The sequence below is a fragment of the Taurulus bubalis genome (assembly GCF_910589615.1).
Source record: "Taurulus bubalis genome assembly, chromosome: 9".
Classification (NCBI taxonomy): Eukaryota; Metazoa; Chordata; class Actinopteri; order Perciformes; family Cottidae; genus Taurulus; species Taurulus bubalis.
In genome coordinates this window covers 18,085,274-18,108,072 of record NC_136597.1, presented here as the reverse complement: position 1 = coordinate 18,108,072, position 22,799 = coordinate 18,085,274, and the positions used below count along the sequence as shown (strand labels likewise).

At 40.4% G+C, this 22,799-nt stretch overlaps 5 protein-coding genes across 5 annotated transcripts; 2 read left to right on the top strand and 3 right to left on the bottom strand.

Annotated features, from left to right (window-relative positions):
* Positions 1–646: 646 nt before the first annotated feature.
* On the top strand, positions 647–3,235 carry LOC306740919 (uncharacterized protein; the record flags this gene model as incomplete). The annotated part of the gene is made up of 5 exons (XM_079223164.1): positions 647–769; positions 1,414–2,073; positions 2,175–2,345; positions 2,910–3,011; positions 3,101–3,235. The coding sequence occupies 5 exons, from the start codon at positions 647–649 to the stop codon at positions 3,233–3,235; spliced, it is 1,191 nt and encodes a 396-aa protein (XP_079079290.1).
* Positions 3,236–4,328: 1,093 nt separating this feature from the next.
* Positions 4,329–9,522, bottom strand: LOC306741651 (protein regulator of cytokinesis 1-like). Its single transcript, XM_079223967.1, has 14 exons — positions 9,458–9,522; positions 8,902–9,034; positions 8,682–8,804; positions 8,359–8,592; positions 8,101–8,271; positions 7,847–7,996; positions 7,597–7,744; positions 7,363–7,499; positions 7,177–7,272; positions 6,636–6,782; positions 6,433–6,543; positions 6,193–6,303; positions 5,323–5,487; positions 4,329–4,761 (listed from the first exon to the last, which is right to left on the bottom strand). Exons 1-14 carry the CDS (start codon positions 9,466–9,468, stop codon positions 4,693–4,695), a joined length of 1,806 nt encoding a protein of 601 aa, XP_079080093.1. The 5' UTR covers positions 9,469–9,522; the 3' UTR covers positions 4,329–4,692.
* Positions 9,523–10,155: 633 nt separating this feature from the next.
* spi1a (Spi-1 proto-oncogene a) lies at positions 10,156–13,613 on the bottom strand. The gene is made up of 5 exons (XM_079223077.1): positions 13,489–13,613; positions 12,978–13,071; positions 12,702–12,889; positions 11,655–11,817; positions 10,156–11,545 (listed from the first exon to the last, which is right to left on the bottom strand). The coding sequence occupies exons 1-5, from the start codon at positions 13,513–13,515 to the stop codon at positions 11,235–11,237; spliced, it is 783 nt and encodes a 260-aa protein (XP_079079203.1). The 5' UTR covers positions 13,516–13,613; the 3' UTR covers positions 10,156–11,234.
* A 1,578-nt stretch (positions 13,614–15,191) lies between these two features.
* tmem276a (transmembrane protein 276a) lies at positions 15,192–16,753 on the top strand (the record flags this gene model as incomplete). Its single annotated transcript, XM_079223244.1, has 4 exons — positions 15,192–15,582; positions 16,006–16,119; positions 16,219–16,356; positions 16,506–16,753. The coding sequence occupies 4 exons, from the start codon at positions 15,192–15,194 to the stop codon at positions 16,751–16,753; spliced, it is 891 nt and encodes a 296-aa protein (XP_079079370.1).
* Positions 16,754–20,418: 3,665 nt separating this feature from the next.
* On the bottom strand, positions 20,419–21,549 carry fibina (fin bud initiation factor a). Its single transcript, XM_079223842.1, has one exon. It carries the CDS (start codon positions 21,518–21,520, stop codon positions 20,894–20,896), a length of 627 nt encoding a protein of 208 aa, XP_079079968.1. The 5' UTR covers positions 21,521–21,549; the 3' UTR covers positions 20,419–20,893.
* Between the last annotated feature and the right edge of the window lie 1,250 nt (positions 21,550–22,799).

Genomic DNA, 22,799 nt, shown 5'->3' with positions numbered 1-22,799 from the left:
TCAATAAAATAGGAAATTGATGTCCTAGACATCACAATGTTGTTCCACCCTGTTACGCTGTCACCTTTATGTAATCTGTTAATCTCTGGAATGTATTGTGCTGTTCTTTTGTTTCTCAATACCTCAGCAATCTCTAATCCCCTTTTAGATCCAGATTGAATTAACAAAGTCACACTGTCTGAAACGGGCCTTTGAATATGGAAGGAAAATAGGAAAAGATTGACACTTTTTTTTGTTTTTTATCAGTATATTAGTAGCAAAGCAAAACAATATATTTTCATGTATTATTTGAGCTGATATGCAATATTTTTAGTATTACTCTGGTATATATTTCTGTGTATATACATTTAAAATCTCCATTATTTGTGCTGTACATGTGCAGGTTGGATTATAACAATGTCTTAGGGGTAATATTGGTAAACAACTCATCAGCTGATGTCAGAGGCTTAGTGATGAAGAGGCTTATCACGTATATCACCTTTGTGTAAGTAATTTACTCCAACCACCTGTCAACGCTTCAGAGGGCTGTGAACCGAAGAGAATAGCGGACAACGGTAAGAATCATTACAACTACAATGAAGTTCTGGTCTGATGACATAAAAAGCAGGAACTCGTTTATTTTGATGCAGGTTATTTGCTGGTGAACATGAGCACTCTGGAGGACGTCCCATTTCACAGCCTACTGGGTCCACTGGAGGGGGAAGTGCAGCTTGTGACGGCTCCAGACATCACGATACCAGACTGCCTTCAGATACTACAAGACACTAAGGTCACACATCCAAATGAATGTTCACATTCACAAGTTTAATGTCTTTCTGGGATCCATTCATTAGCAGTGATCTGTTTGACTCAGTGGCTTTCTTTTCCTAGTTAATCATCTGTTCATGTTGGGAATATGTAGTTAAAAAAAAAAAAAAAATTATTACTAATAAAATTCCTGTTGGAGTGCTACTGCTATGCATAACTACATTATAATTGTCACAGACCAGAAAAGAAAACTCAATATGAATATCACCCCAAATCAAAAATAGATATTTTACCTCTTACTTGAAGTGCTATTTATCAATCTTATCTTTACCTTTGAGAAAGTCCGATAACTAGTTTCTCTTGCACTTAATTATTAGTATTATCCTCATAGGTGTTTTTTGATGTAGGACATTATTGTGACATGTGAAAGAGGGAAAAGTACCAGGGTAAATAACATTAATCATGGCTGAATTCCATTTATCTGCTTCAGATTCAGACTCCTGGTATTGTGCAAGCTGGCTCAGTCATGCCTTACTGGGACAATACTAGATCGATAGAAATATACTTTATTCATCCTGGAAATGTTACCAGTAGCACCTGTGCTTTCCTACTATGACAAGTCAGATTCTGCTGTGTGTTGCTGAAAATCTCTATTTTTTACTGCAGTATGACTTCAACCTGGAGAAGTGGATCTTAACTGTGCAACAGCCAGTCTGTCAGGCCCCATCATGCCCCCCCTACTGCCGGATGTTCAGCAGCCCTCCGGAGACACGCAAGGCCAATCGCAGGAGCAGCGACTCATGGTCCCCGAAACCCCGGCCCCGCAGTCACAGCCTGAACTCTGCAGACACTCGCTGGCTGCACTATCGCACAGTCAGGTATTATATCTCTGACTCTGAGGATGAAGATGGTTACCACGAGGATAATGAAGCCTCCTCTACCGAAGACGCACCTCGCTCCATCAAGAGCAGAGAGCGACCCCGGAGCGCTGCACCCAAAGACCAACTCTCCAGAGTCAAAGACATGCACCTTGGTCCTTCCACTCACCACTGTCCACCTGCCTCACCTCAGAGCCTCAGAGGCCACAGAGGCTCTTTACCTTCTCTTCAAGACAGCAGACAACCTCTGCGGGCACTGGAGCAGCACAGGTCCCTGCAGGCCAGCCCGCTCTCCCACAGGCAGAAGACCAGCAAAAAGAAGCAGCGTTCACAGAGCTCTGTGGGCAGAAAGTACTCCCAAAACACTCCACCCGCTCCCTCTACACCCAGGCTGCACCAGCAACGACCCTCCTCTGCAGGACCCGTTGTCACAAACTACAGACAGAAGGTTTTTTTTCTTTTTCTATCGGTGTCTGAGGAAAATATGAATTTTTTTACGATACAATTCCATAACCTACTGTTTTTAATCTGTTCTTTCCTTGTCACCAGGCACTGAGGACCGGTGGCTCTCGTGGGGTTTTCTTTGACTCGGCAGCAGAGTTGTTGTCGGCACTCAGCCAGGAAGAGAGGGAGCTACTTGAAACCGTCACAGAGAAGGGCTACCCTTTACGCACAGCTATCCTGGCTCTGCAAAAGACAGGCTATCACAGCCCAGAGAAGGTAGGCACCACTTTCTGATGTTAATGGTAAAGTTAAATCTTTGGCTTCACTTATGACAATAAGCGGTAACTGCAGGTGTGTTTGCGTCTCTCACTCCAAAGATCCAAACAGTGTCGTATAGATTTTTCCCAGTTCGTAAGACTGTAAAGTGGGTAATTTGCTCAATCACCATTGTGTTCAGTTATTTAAATGAAAGTCTTTGAGATAACGCATCATTAATGGTTTAACACATAAATACCCTTACATGCTTGATAGTTGTAAAATCAAAAAGTCACAGACTAGAATAATCCATCAAACCTGCATTTATATTTGTTGTAATTGGAAAAAAAAGGTTGGCAGAGAAAATGCACCAGCAAAACAGATCCTTACTTACATGTTGGCTCATAAGTTGGTAACCAAGGGTCTTACGAATGCAATCATAACAGATTGTCAAGCATCGATATTTAAACAATTAATTTAAAACCCTATGCATAAGACAATTGCTTAGATATCTAACTGTTTTACCATTTGTACTTCATCAAGCATCAGTATGCCATTCTCAATTATTTGTCCCTTTATCAACAGATCCTGAAATACCTGGTAGCCAGTGACCGTCTGTGTGAGCTGGGTTATGACGAAGCTCAGGTGGAGGAGGCCTTGGAGATGTTTCAGAACTGTGAAAGCAAGGTGATTACCGCTAGTCAGTGGCTTCTTGCCAAAAGGTTGCAAAAAGGCAACACCACAGCCAGTGAATATTTCTTTCCATTCTATTTCAGGCTGCTGAGTTCCTGCGTCTCCTGACTCAGTTTAATGAAATGGGCTTCCAGCCAAATGCAATCAAAGAAGTGCTGCTTGTTCATGAAAATCATCGTGAGAGGGCTCTTGAAGAACTCATGACACGGATGGCTTAAACAGAACATCGTCCTATTTCTAGTCTGCATAGACCTCAACCTGTATATTTAAATATACAGGTTGAGATGTGTGCATTCACACTTTTGCCACCTTTTTCATCTGACTTAATTTCAGACTACATGACCACAACAAGAGCAAAAGGAAACACGTGCACTGTACAATGAAAACAAAAATACATTCTCAGTATATTCATACAAGAGAATTTCCTCATGCATCGGTCCAGAACATCACAACTTGATTTTGTCCCATTTATCAAAGTAGCCTAGCCGTTCTATCATTGTCTGTATGTAGTCAACTGACTGTCAAATCAAATAAAGTTCAATTGAATAGTATCTCAATATTTATTGAGTTTTCAAACTGAAGTGGATGAATTATAAATACTCAAATGTTCTTCTCTCATTTCAAGGAAAAATATGGCATTTTATGGCAAATGCGGCATTTACAAATAAGTTACATAACAGGAAGCTTTTGAGACATGTTTATCTTAAAATAAAGTAATTTTAGAAAAAATAATTAGAAATCAATTGCCCCGCAGTTTTTACATGTTCATTTGCGTGGCTGAGCAGCGTCACGTGATACGATTTACAATGCATGCAATTGAAAAATGTCAGACACAGCTGAGCAATCTAACCTACAGCGTCCGACAGGCTGTCGAAACATTATGTGAATGTGTCAGTGACAAGTCAAAAGGACAAAAGTGATTTTACCTTGCAGACAGGTGGTTTCTGAATGGAGGACTGGCACATGGTTCCACGGAGGCCATACTTTAGTCGTATTGGAAATCATTTGGTAGGGACAAGTGTACATGTGTCTTTTGAAAAAAGTGGTACCCCCCCCTGCTGTTGGATGGACTCAAGACATGTCCATAGACAAGGAACACCTTACAATTGTATGTAGTAGGCTACAGGAAGCGACCAATTTTGCAGATATCTCCAAAACGATCAAGATTGATAAATAGTAATACAGGTAAGAGGAAACATACTGTTCAGTTCGGGGCCCATTGTACCATTAACATAAAAACCTTTGCAAGCAACTTAACCATAAGGGCTCAAATGAAAGCATTCACAAATGACACAGGATCATAAATAGGTATCTTAAATGTTTATTTACAACTTGATTTAAAAAAAAATACTCTGAAGAGCAAAATTAGCTGTCATCCCAGCTGGAGGAATAAAACCATGGCGCATTGGCTTGCTGCTACATTACTAAAATAAAGTGATCTAGGTATGGTTAAAGTTTTATTTAAAAAGCTGTAGCCTAAAAGAAAAATGTAAAATAAAAAAACACAAATATCAATAACTTGCAATGAAAACAGAATTGATAGAAACTTAAAGTGTTTACATAGACTAACTTCTTTCAAAAAATGTAAATATTTCAATGTCCACGATCTGAATACAACACCAAACTACAGCAGAGCTGGATGACTTCTGGCGCCAGAGCAGCCTATTTGACCCCATCACTGATGACTGACAGTGGAGTTCATCAGTTCAGACTTCACATTAGACGCTTTCGAGAGTTGGCCTCTCTGTTGAGAAAAAGGGAAAATTTCCGTGTTAGTATCTTTGTTCATATTGAAGGAGTGACATGTTGTGGCGTGGTAATGTCATTTTGGAAAACGTTTGTCACCATGTTAATATTTCTTGGCGTAATTTGGTGGAGCTAAACTGTCACCCGGGGAACAAGTGATTGGGTCTTTGGTATGTCAGTTTTTTTTAAGCATTTACAGTTAAAGATATAATTTTCTCTCGAGTCATAAAACAATCCGATATGTGTATTTGTTGTAGCCATGGTCCAACGCTATGAATTGATGCAGATTATCAGTTTCCAAACATTATGCAGTCTTGCAAAGGCATACACTGCTGCTTTTTAGTTGCTTCATTTGATACTCAAATTGTTACTGTACAGCTAAAATACATTTACGGCATTTGTAATTCTGAAAAATATTTTCCCTTTATAAAATATATTTTCTGGGATTTAAAAGGTCAGACAGGGGTTTACATAAACTAGGGGGGGTGGTGGGGGCAGCTCTATCCATCCACTGAATTGCAGGGAGAAAATCTAGATATATGTACAAAACTGCATTTACCACAAAATCCGAATAGGAGGCTGCAACACAGTTAATGGTGTGATCTTGAGTATCCTGAGACCTTAGTGTGCCACTTGGAGTGTTTCTTAGATGAGAGATGTTTTCCTTGTTTCTGTCTATTGCACGGGGAGCGTTTCCAGGTCCAGGGGTTCGCAGGCCAAAACCCTACAACAAGAACATGATGATTATGTGCTTTTTGGCCAGCTTTTTTATTTGACTTAATGTCAGACTAAAAAGGACCACACTTGCACTGTGCAATGAAAACTAAATAGCATTACACATTCACAGTCCACTCCTGCAAAGCTGTCACATCAAAGTATCACAGGTGTAGCTTGTGTGAGAATTTCCCAGACACTGGTAAGCATCATATACAATCAGGGTTTTTTATTCACAAACTGACAAGCAACATTTCATCATTAAGCTGAGCACAGGGGCTGAAGTATGCCTTGAAAACATCTTTTAAAAAGTCACAGTATAGTCACCATAGAAGAAGAAAAAGTCCTGGTATAGTATACAATAAAGCTTTCATGACAGTAAGCTACAAAAAAAGTCTTGGTATAGTATGCCATATATGTTTTTATTTTCTTCATTTATTGCCATAAATCCATCTATGATGGGGGTAAGACAGTGCAATGGTTTAAACTAAAGACTGAGATGAGAATTTATGTTATATACACACACACACACCTACTGAAGCGAACAATTTAAGGAAAAGGAAACCGCAACTCTGACTTCAGGGGAAATCTTAAATTAAGGGATTTTTGCTGCAACCAGCCAGAGATACAGAGCTATGCAATCTAACCTTCAAGGTCCATCAAAAACAAAATTAAATTTTTCCAATGAGATGACTCAAAAAGACTCTGATTATACCTTGCTGGCAGACAGAGGTGGTTTCTGGGTGGAGGACTGCAGGCACATGGTTCCACCGAGGCGTGAGGAAAGGATGCTGTTCGGAGTGGAGATAGTTGAGGTGCAATCGAGCTATGATGACAGGGAAAAAACAGAGGGTCAACTTTTGCATGTATTCATTCACCACGGTACAGTCAGTGTCACTCTGCACATGCAATAATGAAACACAATAAAGCGAATAAACCTGCAGCACCATCTTACCCTTTTTACTTTCCCAGATGTGGGAGTCCCAACTATCCGCCTTTTGGATGGTGTTCGCACTGACGTTCCAAATTTCATGTCCTCCTGTGTCTGTTTAGTTTTCTTCATTTGCTAATTGACACACAAAGAAGAATGTAGTCATATTTACAATCCTTTTGAGACAGAAATATAAGACTGGAAAAAAATAACAAGTAAAAACACACCCTCTCCAGTTTTTCGCTCTCCTTTTCAGAATGGTGTTGATCCCACTGCAGCTGCACATACTCTAGAAATTTCTGGCCATTGACCAGGAATTCTTTTCCGTGCTCTTCCTCCCAAGCATCAATTTGAGATTTCAGACACTTTTCCAGCTGAAAAAAAAAAGGAGAAAATTGTATTTTGTTGACATGTTCACATTTCCCATTGACCATCAGTCCCAATTTCTAAAATGCCCTTTGTCAAAATCTGGTGCCTACAATTTTGTACACGAACTACAGTGAGTGTATTATTGTTTGAACATCCCCATCTGTTGGCCGAAAACAGTAATGCACCAACAACCGCAGAGCCGTTTCCACTCCTCACATATGGTTCGCCTGAGCTCATTTGTTTTATTGCTAATTAATCTAATTTGACTTTTATAGATTTTAAATCCAAACCAACAGCTTCTTTTACAAGCATATCATTGAATTAAATTGCAATCCTGTTTTTATATTAACTGAACACACAGAACATGTCAATAAACACCATGTTTAAACATTTCCTCACCTTAGGCAAACTTTTCTGCATGTCAGCTCTCTGCTTCGCTTCTTTCAGAAGGTTTCCACCTCTGTTGTTGAACCTCGAGGGGTCATTTGCCTTTTTCTGAGATAAGTACATACAACCACACATTAACACACCAAGATACATTTGTTTTAAATACCTCCCCACTAAATTCCTGAGGACAGTACTTACATCAAGTTCCAAGTACAAGGTCCAGTTATCCTGCCATTTTGTGACTCCATCGAAGAGTTCTCTGTGGCCCTCGTAACACATCTTCAGGGTTCTGACCTCTGCTTCGTGCAGGTTGAGAAGCTCTTCAGTAAAATCATCTGGTGAAATGAAACACACATTGAGAACACACTCTTTGTGATGATCAACAGCCTATAGTCGGTGTAAGGGCATTGTCAATATACAACAAATCTTTACCATCATGATAGGGAACAAACGCTTGCTGCTGTTCTTGGCTGTAGAAGCACCTCTCCCAGAAAAGAGCAATCTCAGCTCTGATGTCCCCAATGACAGTCGCCATGCTCTGCATTTTCAGCAACTCTAAACGCTGGACCTCAGCCTGGAGCTGGAAACGCAGAAAGCTCACTATTAAAATGCATTATGCGACACACCAATGCAATTTCTCAAATCAGTTCATATGAATGACCACATGAGGTAGATTTCTTACTGCCTCGATGTTTCTCTTCTTTGACATGACCATATGCTCAGACAAGTCTTCCCTCTCCTCTTGGGGAATCTGAAGTCTTTCCCACAGCTGCTGGATCTTAGAACGGAAAGCTGAACAAAGGTGCTCGTTCTCAGCCTTGTGTTCTTGTAACTGGAAGGAGGAATAACAATCACACATCCAGTATAAAATGATACAGCCCATGATATCGTAGAGTCAGAACAACAAACATCTAATGTCAAATATTACAAAATTACCTGACCGAGCAGTAGTTTGAGAGCAGCAATGTTGTCATTTGACAGACAAAATGCCTCCTCATCCTCACACATTACATCCATCTCAAAGCTCGTCTCTGGGTGTCGCTCAAGATCATCCATGCATAAAACAATCTCCTTTTTGACGTTTACAAATTCAGCATGACGACGTTCCTGAAAGAAGAAAAAACAAGGCAGGTTAACTTACGACCCTAATAAAAGAAAGGCACTTAGTGATTAAGACTAGAATTTCAGATACACCTTCTCTTTGGCCAGATCCTCCAGATAGGCATGATACGTCTCAAGTTGCTTCAGTGATGGGATGGAGTCTTGGTCAATGTAAAATGGGGTCGTGCACATAATATCGGACAGCTCGCGGTCTTTGTCAATGAAGCCCTTAAGCTCTTCCATTCTTCGCTTCTTGTGCTCCTTCATCACCTCTAGACGTGTGCGGCTATTCTTCTCCATCTGCAACATGGTGCAGCCATCTTTCTCCTACGCAAAAAAACAGAAAGTTAGTCCAAACATTCTGAATTTTCCCAAACAGGTTTAGGAAGATCCTTAGAAAAAAATAAAGACTGTACCTCAAAAGGGGGCAGCTGAAGTTCACTGCACAATTTATTAAGTTCCTCAACAAATGCCTGTATGCTTTTCAGTAATCTATTCTTGAGCTGCTCTTCTTCTACAATCATTAGGTCGAGCAGCCCCTGCAGGACGAGAGAACACATGATACGTGTCAATTTGCTATCTTTGTACGGTCAAAAAACAAACTATAAATCTAATCTAAATGGATCTGAGACTTACTTTAATGTGCTTGTGAACATCATTGGTTCTCTGTACGCGCTGTTCCTCCGGAATCCCGATTTCATCCCAAATATCCTGTAGCCTGAGCTGGGCTCTGTTGAGGTAAGCACCACACTCTGCTGCGTGTACTTCACTGGAAATAAAAGCAGCGGCGAGAGTCATGTTTCTGTAGGCTCAACACCGGTTACCAGTAAAACCAGTTTAATAGTACAGAGCGCTAGTGAGCAAGCTAAAATCAGGTATCAGACTCAGTTATAGTAATTTTAGCAGAGCGCTAACTGAGCAAGCTAACGTTAGCTAGCTTCCCGACGCAATGGCTTTCGTTGTAAACGAAAAAACAAACAACAAAAAAACATCGAGCCTGAATGATTAACTCAAAACCTAATTACCATTCAAAACGTGCCATTGCAGCATACAAAGAGGAGACACCCGTCCCAACTCGACACGAGCTGACGCTAGCTAGCTGATCGGGACACAAGATTGCTATCTGACAATTAATGTTAACATAGCGCTAAACAATTGAAGCTCCCATTTATTTAAATGTTAGGTTACTCACCTCACTCTCATGTTACCGCCGCAAGTTTACAACAACAATTAAAAATAATCTTCCTTTACGCAAAAGCAGTCTTTTAACAAAAACAAACGACAACGGACGGTTGTCCGGACCGCAGCTTGCTTGTCGACTCGACGGGTTTGAAATCTCCACCGAATCGAGGTCTGGGCTCTGATTGGCTGCTTCGACTGACGAGCAGGACGCTTTTCAGGGGGCGGGGCTCTATCGTTTCAAATAAAACCGTTTTGAAAGTGATGTCCGTTATTTTGATATTGAACCCACGGAGCATATTGTATTTTCCTGTTGCTCTATTGGAAACAAATGGAAGAATATAAAAGATAATCTGTCGAACTCCAATCACATGTAGATGTAATGTATGGATGGCAAAATGTTATACACACAAAGTCAACATTTTGAAAAACATAATGCTTTTTGTAATGCATTTCCCTCATAATGTAAATCCATGAAATATAGGCCCATATGCCTGAACTGCTAAAAGGTGTAATATTGTACAAATCATAAGACCTGGAGTGTACCAACCTTTAACGGAAGACCGTTTGTTGTTGTTTATTTTCATTATTTACAATGTATGTACTTATATATTGTCCTCTATTTGTTATTGTTTTATTTGGGATATTTTATTTGATATTTTACTACTCAAAAACAAAACAAATGCAATACTTTGTTCCACATGATTGCTTCTAATACAATGCTTAATTTATATAAAAAAAGGAATACATCATTTTTAAAGGTACAAAAAGTAATATTTTTTCTATTGATATATTATAAAATATTCTACTGATGTTAGGGAGTCCATCACAATGCCTTTGGTTCCACCTTTGTTTTGTGAGGTAATTAAAATGAATCTGCCTTTATTGTTAAATTCATATGCTGTTTGTGTAATGTAATCATAAAGACTAGATAACTGTAGACAGATCTATCCATCTATCTTCATCTTTCTCAGGTCTAACCTATCGGTTTCAGACCATGACTCTGGTCTGTGCTTCCCAGTGCATTTCCATCTGCTGACCCATCCACTGTTTGCTCTGTAGCGTTTGTCATATCTGTTTTTGCTTCAGGTGTGGCCTATGGACATATATTATATAGTTTCTCCTATGTGTGAATGGCATACTTGACTTTTGCCTTTGTGTGTAACTATTGTGTATCCTATAGGCCTGCATGGAGCAGATGTTGTGGTCATGGCCTTGTCAGCCAAATGCCTTTTTCGAGACTCCAGCCACAAATCTACAATCTGCTTGCAATTGTATTTCTTTTCTATTTATCTTGCGTACAAGTCTCCACTACATTCCCCCCATTTTAACCAGGATTCAAAATGATGAAAAATGAATTAGCAGTCATGTTGCTCAGCTTTGTCACTCAAGTTTTGCTGAATTAAAAATAGGCCACACTATGCTCTGGAATAGACATATGTAGCCCAGAACATGATTTGTGTGTGTTTAAAGATGCATTCAGTTCATTTGCGTAATGTGACATTCATGACAAAAGATTATGTAAAAACAGTGTTGTTTTTGAGTTGTCCCTGATGTTTAATAATCCTTTAATTCTTGGACACAAACACCTACATTTGCATGCACAAACTACATTTTAGCCTGAAATGAAGGAGTTTATAGAGGCAAATGGCGTAGTAGGGCATGTATACTGGCATCAAAAATAAATATGTAAGGAAACTTGGTAGAAAAATGAAATTGCATACAGGAAAAACTTAATCTTGGCTAGTTTAGTGATTACAGCGTAATGAAAGACAGCCTGTGTTCCCTCATCAGTGAGGATACTGGCGTAAATAGAGATTCCTCAGCACCTCTTCACTGAACTGATAGGTAAGCTTTTTCTTTACTTTTTTAATCTCTCCAGATTTACCATAGTTCCTCAGAGCGCGAGCCATTTTTTGGTAGGTCATTTTCTTGCGGTTTCCTTTCTGAGTACCCCAGTGGCTGGCCAGGACTTCTTTGTGTTTTGTGGAGAACTGAAAGATACCCTTGTCCTGGTCCACCCACCAGATACTATCGGTCATGTCACCGTTTCTGAGCAAGTCCAGGAGGAACTGGTACAGGCGGATTTTCTTCTTGTTGCCTAGATTTAAAAATATGAAACTTAGTCAAGCAATTTAATTTGGCAGTTTTCCCAGACTTCATATGTATGTATATAATTTGCAGTAGATTTATGCATTGGAAATACTCACTAATGTCTTTCCTGAAGGAGGAGTGGTTGTGGTCTTCAAGTTCCTCCCCGTCTGATACCTCAAGCGGAGGACTGATTCCTCTTTGTTCCTCTTCCGAGTAGTAATGTCCAGGCGAGACAGAGGGTTGGTACTGGTAGCACAAGGATTGGGTGTAATATGGAATCTTTAAGAGAAATTTAAAGCACGTCATGGTTCAAGTTTACACAGAGAAGTGATCGAGCTGCAATTTTCTTTTGTTTTGCAACCATCCATCGTTTGCCATTTCGCTTGAACATTCAGTCATTGCTAAAAGAGGAAGTAACTCTGCCAAAATAGAATGCTATGCTCTGCAAGACCATGTGATGCAGACAACATTTAAGAGAAAATATCCCTGACTGTCCACAACATGTATTTTCAGAGACACAATTCATTTTCTTTTAGATTTCAAATGATCTAAATCCCTTCTTTTAGTATTTCATAAGATATGTATGTTGGCAGCAAAAAGAAAAACGTTCTATTTGAGCATTCAACATGTATAACAGGAACAATTGTTGGTCAAATACCCTTGTCCCACCTTCTTATTTGTAAGAAGCTGATTAGTCTTAAACAGAATAACTTTGGGTTTTCCAGCCATTTGAATGAGTAAACTTGGTCTCTGAAAAATAGCGATATCCATTTTATACAGTTTTCTGGCATTTTATGGACTAAATTAATCGTTAGTGGCTTGAAAAGGGAACATGCTGTATTGAATTTGTGACGTACATAATTAAAAAACAAGTCAAAAAATTAACAAAACTCTATTTTGTCTTTTCATTCTAGAGAAATACTTTGAATAATATGACTTATGTGAATCATATAATGTAGTCATACCTGACATCATGCTTTTTTACTCTAATACTGCAGCATGGTAATAATAAGATCAAGTTCAAAACTGGCCTAGTATTAAATGTAGTGAGCTTTTTCCTGCATAACATCAATATGCTTTTGATTTCAATATTTCAGGTCACATATTTATAGATTATGTCTCTTCACACTAGAGCCATTATCCATTTCTACACGTGCACTTACTTGTGGTGACACAGTAAGAGGTACAAGTGGTGGGTCCAGGTGAAGAGGCATAGACTCGCTGCTGTAACGGTATGCTGGTTGTACCAGTTGTTGAGGAGACACAGACTGAAGCTCAATGAGGTGATTCACTGGAGAATTCTCAAAGTCCGGTGGCTGGACGCGCTCCGAGTGGAAGGTCCATCTTTGGTCTGAAAAGTGACAGAAAGACTGTAAGGCCACAGTCACAGTCGTGCAGTGATTCGTGTTCACTTCAATGATTAAATCCATTCTTCTCACCTTCATAAATCTCCCCCACAGTCGTGAGATAAGGGTACAGCTCTGCAGGTGGCCGATAATTATCTGGTTCAATTGGAACAATTTCCGCTGACGCCTTTTGAGAGGGAAAATTAGATTTTGCCACAAAGAAAGTAAAGGTTTGAGTCTCTTTATCCTGACAAAACTGGTCAAATATGACCATTGTGTTCTTCAAGAAGTACCTGGGGACCTTTATGGCTTTAATAAAAGATAAAAAACAGAAATTAATAGAATCAAGTAACAGAGAAGCTGATCACCAGAGGAAATACATAAGTTAATACATGAAGGTGGGTTTAGTATGTTAAGAGCTACTCTCCCAATTCTAACAGCAGAAACCAATAACCATGTCCTTGTTAAACACAAACACAACTCCAAGCCTCCTTATAACAGCTAAAGAAACCTACAAACAACATAACAAGCAGGAAAATATGATCATAATGTCACAAACTCTGATTAAATAAAAGACATGAAACAATAAAAGAGCAGCACTTACAGATGATATGCTATATCCTTCCATCATGTAAACAAGGCAGCATGCATGAGAAACTTTGTTCTTGAAGCTTGTGATGGATGTTAACTTTTTTCCTATTGCTTCACTGAAACACGCAACGTCCCTGAGCCGACTTCACCAGACAAATGGGAACTGAAAGTGAGAAGCAAACTGGACTCAATAGAGTCTGCGTTCATATCATCCAATTGTCAAATTCATACAATCAGCTAGTTCCTGACGGCTGAGTGTCATGTATGAGCCAATAATATGGCGCATATGGCGCATTTCCTGCATTTTTAATAATCGTATACAAGGATGCACAATTATACCTGTTTTAATATTGTATTTTATAAGCAGTTCCACTATATATTAGTAATGGTCCAGAGTAAAAGTAATAGTAATATGGTGTGGTTTAAAATGTGTTTATCCATAAAGTACAACAATAGTAGAAATAGAGGCATGTATGAGTCCTCTAAAGATATTTGTAGAAACAGTCACACTGTTAAAATAGACATTATTAGTTATCACACATATTCAATGGCGTGTCGTTGTATGCTTCAACTTCCCCTCTTGTCAGTTCAACAGTCATGTGCCCTTCAGAAAAGCTAAGTGAAATACCATTCTTTTTGATTCAACACATATCAGGATTCCCTACACTTGCTGTCCAATAACATGTGATTTACTTGTTTCCTTACCATCAATCACAACAAATCCCAAGACAAATTTACTTATAAGTATTTTTTTTAAAGAGTAACTGCCCACAGGAGCCGAAACCAAAAATGAGTTTGGAATCAAGCTTGTTCCTCTTTAGTTTGGCATTATGGTTTAAATTGAGGAAGTATTGACCATGCGAATGAAACCAGTGACAACTTCACTGAAATGTCTAAAGCCGCTGTGTCTGTGAAACTTGTTTGTGCTGTAATATTCCTGTTAGGCGGAAACATAATTGCCTAAGGAAATACTAGTACTTGAAACATATGCTGTTTAACTGGCTAAACAACTTCTTCTTTTTTTAAGAAATGTGCATAACTTCTCGCAAAATAATACAACGAACCAAACTATATTATTTTGTTATGTTGTTGTATTGTTTGATGTGTGATGTGCTTGGCCCTATTGAGATGGAAAGTTACCAGAGGCAATCTGTTGGATGTGATGAAATTGTTTCCTGTACACCAGATAGAAAAACATGGGGCCCTAAGGGGTTTAACGTGGTCTGTCTTCGGGTGTTTCATAACTGAACTCTTTAGACAGCAGCAGCCGAGGTGATACCAAATGTACAAACCTGAGAGTACTTCCTCTAGTATGACTGTGTCAAACTTCGGCCATTCTTTCAGATCATGATTTACTGTAACTGCAGGCCTGAGGGCTTGTTGTTCTTTCAAATATTTACTCTGTCTCCATCTACCGGAAAGAAATGTTGGACTGACCAGTATCTAGGCTAGACTGAGTTCAGAGGCAGCGAGGAGGCAGCCAAAATAGCTCACCGAGGCCCCGAATTTATTTATCCTGCTCTTCGGAATTTGGCTTATTTCGGCGGCGGTTGACACTTTTAAGACAATGAGCGCTTTCAGGATTTTACGTGCTTTTCAGATTTCCACGTATTGCTGAATTTCCTTCCCACATCAAACGCTGACAGCGGCAGCCAGCAGCGGAGTCCCGCTGTCCCGTGGAATTATCACGGCACCGAGGCGAGATACGCATGGAACATGGCTGCTATGAGGACTTTAACCGTGGCAGGTCTCTTTTTGGCATTTTGCGCGTTGGGACTGATAGCAGTGGCTATCAGCACTGACAACTGGTACGAAACCGACGCGAGGAGGCACCGGGAACGCTGCAAGAATTATTCAAACAAAAGAAACGACCCCGGCTACATTTACATCTCCAACAACAACCTTCCACTTCGCATGTTGCCAAAGGAGAGAAATGTGGAGAAGAGGAGCGGCGAAATGCTGCTGCGGGCGAAGCGGCACTTCTTGCCTCCTGCCCCGGCCATGGAGTCCCTCTGCAGTCGGCAATTCAACTCCACCGTCACCGGACTGTGGAAAAAGTGCCACCGAGGGGGATTTGACTTGGAGATAGAGGATTTGATCTTTAAAGGTTTGGTTTTCTGCCATCATATTTTGTGCTATAATGTGTCTGTTTTGGACATTTGTGTTGTTGTGTGCGAGGCGCCATCACACAGAAGATACTTTGTGCACGAATGCGCTATCCAAGGTGCTGATGCTGCGCACGGACCCTCAAGGCCTACGCAGTATAACGCGGAGTACAGTTACAATTCGACGTGCTGTGTTGTTTCCAGCACAAAAGGGCAAGCTGTAGTAACAGAAGCCTCGAGATGCGTACAATAAGCTACTCTACAATGGTGTGGGTGGATGGGTGGTTGGTGGTGGTGGTGGTGGTGGAAGGGGGTTGGGTGCTATTTTTTTTGGTAAGGGGGTGGCAGCAGAGAGCCTTGTGATATGCTCTTCATCTGATCTCAGTGCTTTTGTGACATCCTCTTTGTGTTGTTTACATCCACAGGATTGGTTCTGCGCTGCACACCAATAAAATACTACTACTCATCATCAGCGTTGCCCAGAAACCTGCCAATCGATCTGACGAAGACAATAAGGCAGGATGAGTGGCACGCGCTCCGTGAGTTCTCAAAGCCCCCTTTCATAATCTGAAGAATAAATGTAGAGAAACCTGGCAGCGCCCCAATAAACACTGTTCCTTCTCTTGTGTGCTTTGCAGACCTCCAGAGGATGACTGCAAGCTTCGTAGGCATGGCCATATCCATCATCCTGTTCGGCTGGATCATAGGCGTGCTGGGCTGCTGCAAGCAGCATGATCTGATGCAGTATGTGGCTGGACTTCTTTTCCTCATGGGAGGTAAGCTGTGATATACATAAAGAGCACTACCCATAATCACCACAGAGGGGCAGTAATGTCTTTGTTAATGAGAGCGTGATGAAACGATGCATCAGAGGAGATGAAAATGGAATGCTGTCGAGTGACTTGTTTTTCTTCCTCTCCGGCAGGGACATGCTGCATTATCTCCCTGTGCACATGTGTGGCTGGGATCAACTTTGAACTGTCCCGCTATCCTCGCTACATGTTTGGAATACCAGAGGACATCAGTCACGGTTACGGCTGGTCCATGTTTTGTGCCTGGGGTGGACTGGGCCTGACGTTGCTGGCTGGCTTCCTGTGTACACTCGCTCCTTCCCTCTACCCTCCACACACCCCTGTGGTGCACAAGCCCCGGCAGGAGAACGGCTGTGTGTGACAGGCCGCCGCACATTTAACAGACACCTGTCTCATCCTGAAACAGTGACGAGCCCTGCTGCACAGACAGTTATACTCAGGGACTCAGAGCAGAGAGAGACTTCACACAGAGAAAGCACAGGACTTTGGCTCTCACTCACATGAAACTGAAAAAGAGGTGAGATTTGACAAGACAATTTCAGTCCCTCTGGTGCTTATTTCCCTATCCCTCTTTATGAATGAACTGTTCAATGTTAATTGCTTGCTCTTCAAGAGGAGAATAGTTATACACATTTTCTTCCTGTAAAATCTGCTAGTATGAGAAGAAAAAAAATCAGAAAAAGAAACACTGGCAGACAATCAATAGCACAACTTTGAAATATGTATTAAAGATCAAATTATGGATGTGTACTGTCACATTTCAAAGGGCAACTGTGTATCATTATGTACCCATTCAAAACAAGATATGTACATGTACTTTTTGAATTGTATGTATGCAGATGCATTTGTGTTTATTCAAGGAAAAAGATGAAGATTAAGACCAAACTGTGTTTGAGAGAAATGTTTTGTTGTTCTTGAGGTCTTACCCCCATCAAAATATTTTTGAAAAATAAAACAGCCTTGCAGAACTATTTTTTTTCTTCCTGTGTAACACACTGAACAGACGTCACATAAACTTCTTTGTGGTTGTCTTTTCTATTGAATAATGAGCTCACTGGTATGTCAGCAGAGAGGCATGCGAATTGAGTCGGAACTTCAACACCATTATTTTTAAACAGCAGCTCTCTATATTTATGTTTGTGTTACAAGGAGTCTGTTTTTTGTTCAGGAACTTTTTAAAACTTAATGAGCAAATGAGCAACGAACAAAAAAGTGACCAAAGCTGACTGACAAAAATAAAACAATCCAACAATAAGAATTGAACAGTTTGCTGTGCATTACAATGGACCAACAGCTCCTTTAATACACATCAATTATAAAAATAATTATTTATTCTGATAACAGCACAAGCAATGTATGATTGATACTATTATTAATGCTTGTCCATTAACAACATACCAGCCACTGTGAGCTGTAATTACTTGCCCACAACTTTTATAATACATGCAATCTTAATGACATCCAATTCCAGCCTTTCCACAACTCCTCTTTACTATTGTGTGTCTCAAATTATATTTATAATCTTCATGCAGTTACTGCTGCTGCAGCCTTAGTGGAATTCTTGTTGTTGGATAAAACCATACTGGCCACTGGAGACTGATTTTTGTCAGTAAGTATATGTTCCTGATATGATGTGCAGTATTTCATAAACACAGAACAAAAACTATAATACAATGATCTGTACTTTGTGACAATCTGAAGGATGAACAGTGTTGAAATGAAACCATGATATGAATTTATTTTAGCATAGCAGCAGTAATCCCCTCTGGCTTACTGCTCATAACGGACTTGTATAAACTGCACAGCGGGAATAAGTCCTTCTTTACTTATCAATACCACCCTGGAATAATAATAATACATACAATTGGATGTTTCAAATTTAATATAAATAAAATGAATTATTTGGTGTAATGTGTATTTACATATTGAAGCTTGTTCATTTTGCAGTGTTGCATCGTTGTAACAGTGACACAGCACACCGGTTTGTTTAATCAGGAGAAAATCCTGCATGTCCTATATGCGCCCACAGCATTATTAAAAACTAATTAAATATAGTAGGCCAAATGTTCTCAAGTATTGTACTTAATTACAGTTGTGAGGTACTTGTACTACGTGTATTTCCACACTAGTTTATACTTCTTCACTGCATCCTTTTGGCAAATGTTACTTTATTACTAGCTTTTAACTTTTTCACAATTATCCAATATCTTTGGTTACAAATTATTTACTTATTCAGATTAATAGAAAATATAATCAACTAATACAATTTTTTATTATAGAATTTAAGCACCCTGCAGTATTTAATGTTACAATTGGCTCCACCTTTATGAGCTGCAGCATTAAACGTGATGTACACATGAATGCAACATGCCAGCTTTGTCTCCAGCCTTCAACCATCTCATTGTCCTCATAAGAAAATAGAATTTGCTTAGTGATAGTTTTCTCCGTTGTCTTGGATTTGCTTCACTGAGAATTATTTGAAAGCTCCTGATGAAGCTCAGTTAGCAGGTGGTGACCTCAAGTTAAAATGATGTTTATTTAAGTGTGAGCAGTGACCAGCTTGTCTTTCTTTCAAACAAGGACCCTTATATAAACACATAGTGGCCGGTGTAGCTAAAGGATGGTTATACTATTAGTATTTGGAATAAAACACAGTATCCATTGCAATAACAATAATGGTATAGGACTAGTAGCAGCTGTAGTATTCAAATAGCTCTCATCTTTCTAATAATAACACTAGAGGCATGTGGTTTTGGGGCTTTGTGCGCTGCACAGAGAGGGATCAGTGTTCTCAGGTCAGCTCCGCTCTACATTCCTGACCTCTTTGTTTGTATATGTCAGAGAGGAGCATACGTTCTTCGAACAGCGGGCTTGACAGTCAGGCCTTCCTCCTTCAAAGCATCAGGGACCTGAAACCAATCTACAGAAAAACACATTTTCTATAGGTGGAACCAATGATTAGAGCCAAAAGAGACAAATTAGGTAACATGGGTATGTCTTACTTGATATATGTCTATAAGGCTCTTAATTTTCATGGGATACAGCCCTGTGCTGCACCACATGGAAATTAGGAGCCATAGAGACATATAGGGTTTCCATGCATAGAGCTCCTGCTGCTCTTGTTTTTTTGACGGAGTTGGCCCGAACTACGCTGAGCTTCAGAGAACTGTTTTTTAAAAAGGGGTCCCTCAGGGGAAGCTGGACTGTGAGGAAAACCAGACAGAGGAAATCACACCCAGTTGCGCCCATCTGGCTCCCTCACATCTGCATAGACATGATCTCTGTAAAAAAGTGGGCACACTTATGGCAGTAACATTGCGGTTGTTACAGACTTTGACTGAAACAAGAACATTTTAAGGAGTAGTTAAAGACAGAATATACACATATTTCTACCAAAGGCCTTCAACATGTTAAATTAAAGGACCTGCACATTAAAAACGCTCCTGTGTGTGTGAGATGAATGCCTTTCAGAAGTCAAAACAACTTTCCTAGCACAAATCAAAATAAGATGTCATATCAACACAGCAGAATAACAAGAGAGAATATATTTCTTCGAGATTTAAACAAGCTGTCGTTTATACATCTATTTTAGTAAAATGTCATCATCCCAAACCACACATTTCATATAAACCACAAATATTATAGATCGTGAAAGACAAAAGAGTAGATAATCACAACAGTGGCCGCTTTTGGACAAACACACTTCATACTTGAGTAGATGACTTCCAGATGAAAATGGGAGGCAATGACAGACTGTAGACGCCAATTAACCAGAGCCACTTGACAAGACGGTTGAGTCTGCCAATCACAGAGCCAACATCAAAACATAATGACGTAAAGACACAACTGCCGATGAATCAAAAGTTCAGATTTTAAAAGCCTTTTTACTATTTATGTAAACCTCAAGCTTCAAAGAAGGGAGATGGTTTGTACTGTATGGCAGTGTGTGTTTCTCAGGACAAATGAGTCAAATATGCAGTAGAAAACTTGTGAATATGACATGGAACACGTCTTATGTGATGAATAATAAGCATTTATTTAATCAGTAATAACCTACAGTTGTATACTTTAAACCATACAGACAAAAAAACATATAGCCATTCAGAAGCTGAAAGCTTTTATTTTCCCACAGGTGAAAACTTTTATTTTCACACCCTTAAAACTTCCTCAGAGGTGGCACAAAGGGCTCCACAAAGCCATAATTCATGTTTACGTTTCCTTTCCCCCCTGACACCAGAGGAATGTCTGGGTGTTTGGGTTCAAGCGTGCTTTAATGACACATGTCCAAAGAATGGACACTGGAAGGTAAATAGAAGGTCAGATATATATTCGAGGAAGGATATTCATGAGCCACAATTAACTTTCCAGTTGTTTGTTGAACTGGAGGGTCACACACACACACACACACACACACACACACACACACACACACACACACACACACACACACACACACACACACACACACACACACACACACACATACACACACACTGGCCCACTAAGAGCCAACATTAAGATACTCTGTCTTCAGGCGGCTCAGTCTGGTGCCATGGCTGCGGATGATGAGAGACAGCAGCTCGTGTTTATCTTTCAGTCCCAGAGAGACGTCTGTAGTTTCCCTCAGAGTTCCCCGGATGTCACTCACTTGCTTCATCATATTGCCGTTCAGCTGTTGCTCCTCTCTCAGCTCAGTCTCCTGACTTTGCTTAAACTTCACCTCCAGCTCCAGCAGCGACGTGTCCACGCTTGAAAACGCCTCGCCGATCTGCGACAGCTCCCGCTGGAGGAACTTTCCGTAGCTGTCCTCTCCGTCCAGGTCCAGCGCCACAGTCCGGCCGATGCCTTCCAGCAGCCGCGCCGCGTCCTCCGCCTGCAGCTTGGTGATGATGAAGTCTTCCCTCACGACGGAGTCCCTCTCTTCGGAGGCCCCACATGGATACACATCCGAGAATTTAAACAGCATCTGGCACTCCTCCGGGTCTACAGTCGCGTCGTAATCCCCGTCCGGGACAAAGAAGTGATGGAAAGTGCCATTGGAGATCTCCGGTTGGAGGGGCCCGGTGTAGGCGGCCGAGCACAACGACACAGATGTGACTATGATGAGCAGCAGTGGGACGGGATCCATTATGCACCTCCTCTCTCTCTCTCTCTCTCTCTCCCCCTCTCTCTCTGTCCAACAGCATCTGCACCAGCAGCCGGATCCAGCGCACAGTTTTCATCCTGACTCAAGTTACAAAGTCCCCCGTCACCTAAAAGGGGCAGTCCGCTTGTTTTTAGTCTGGAGGGCCCCCGGTGGCCCCTGCTTACTTCAGCCACACTTTCCAGCAAAGGTCGGAGGCAACAATAAAAACGTAGGCTGTTTCTTTTTGCCTTATATTATCTATAGAAGTTATCATTAACATACAACCATATTGTTATTTAATGAAACATTTTAGTATGTGCAGTTAACCAGGAGCTCAATTACCTGAAACCGTTTGATCTAATGTATGTCAGTACAAACAAACTAACATATTTAGATCTCATATCACTATCAGGGTTTGTCATCAAAATTTACGTTTTTCAAGGTCACCAAATGCTAACATGACATCTGAACATTTCCTTTATAAACCATTATTTAATATTCAAAGCCGGCCTGAATGCAATTTATATACAGCAGTGAAGTCAGAGTCTATACTTTTTATTTTGCTAACACATTTTGTAGGCCAAAAAACACTGCACCCAATACAATAACATATGTCCTCTGTTGTCTCCTTTTAAACAGTAAATAGGTATTAAAATATCTTTTAACAATGTGTAGTGATGAAGTGCATTTCAACAGAGTGATGCGCTTCTGTTCTGTGAGAGCGTAGTTAGAGCTCACTCTGATTACTTCACACAGGTGATTGCATTACTGCACGGAGGGAGAGTCCCCTGGGTTACATCCTGTCTTGGGTAATTACATCATCACAGGGTGGTCTCCGATACGGCTCTCCACATGCTAGCGAACCTCGCTCAAACTGGAAACATATGGCAAGCTGTAAACACAAGACTGGATATGGCTGGTTTTGTCCATCCATTCATGTTCCATATACAGTGTTTGGTGAAGCGGGGGGTTGAGTTTTTGTTGCCACACAATATGTCATATATAAATAAACAAAAGTGTTGGCAATAGTATATGAAACATCTGATTTAATCATAGAATGAAAAATCAAATATGTTTGATCATATTTGTAGTATTTGATAATCAGGAGTTGCTGTTCGAACAATTTTGGATTGAGAGCCACGGCCGACTCCTCAGACAATAGCAGAAGGATAAATGCAGGATTTACCTTGTCAACAGGAAGGATGAATGTCGGCAACAGCTTTGGAGTCAGTAGCGAACAAAACCAAGAGAGTATGCAGGCAGAAGTCCAAAACACTTGCTG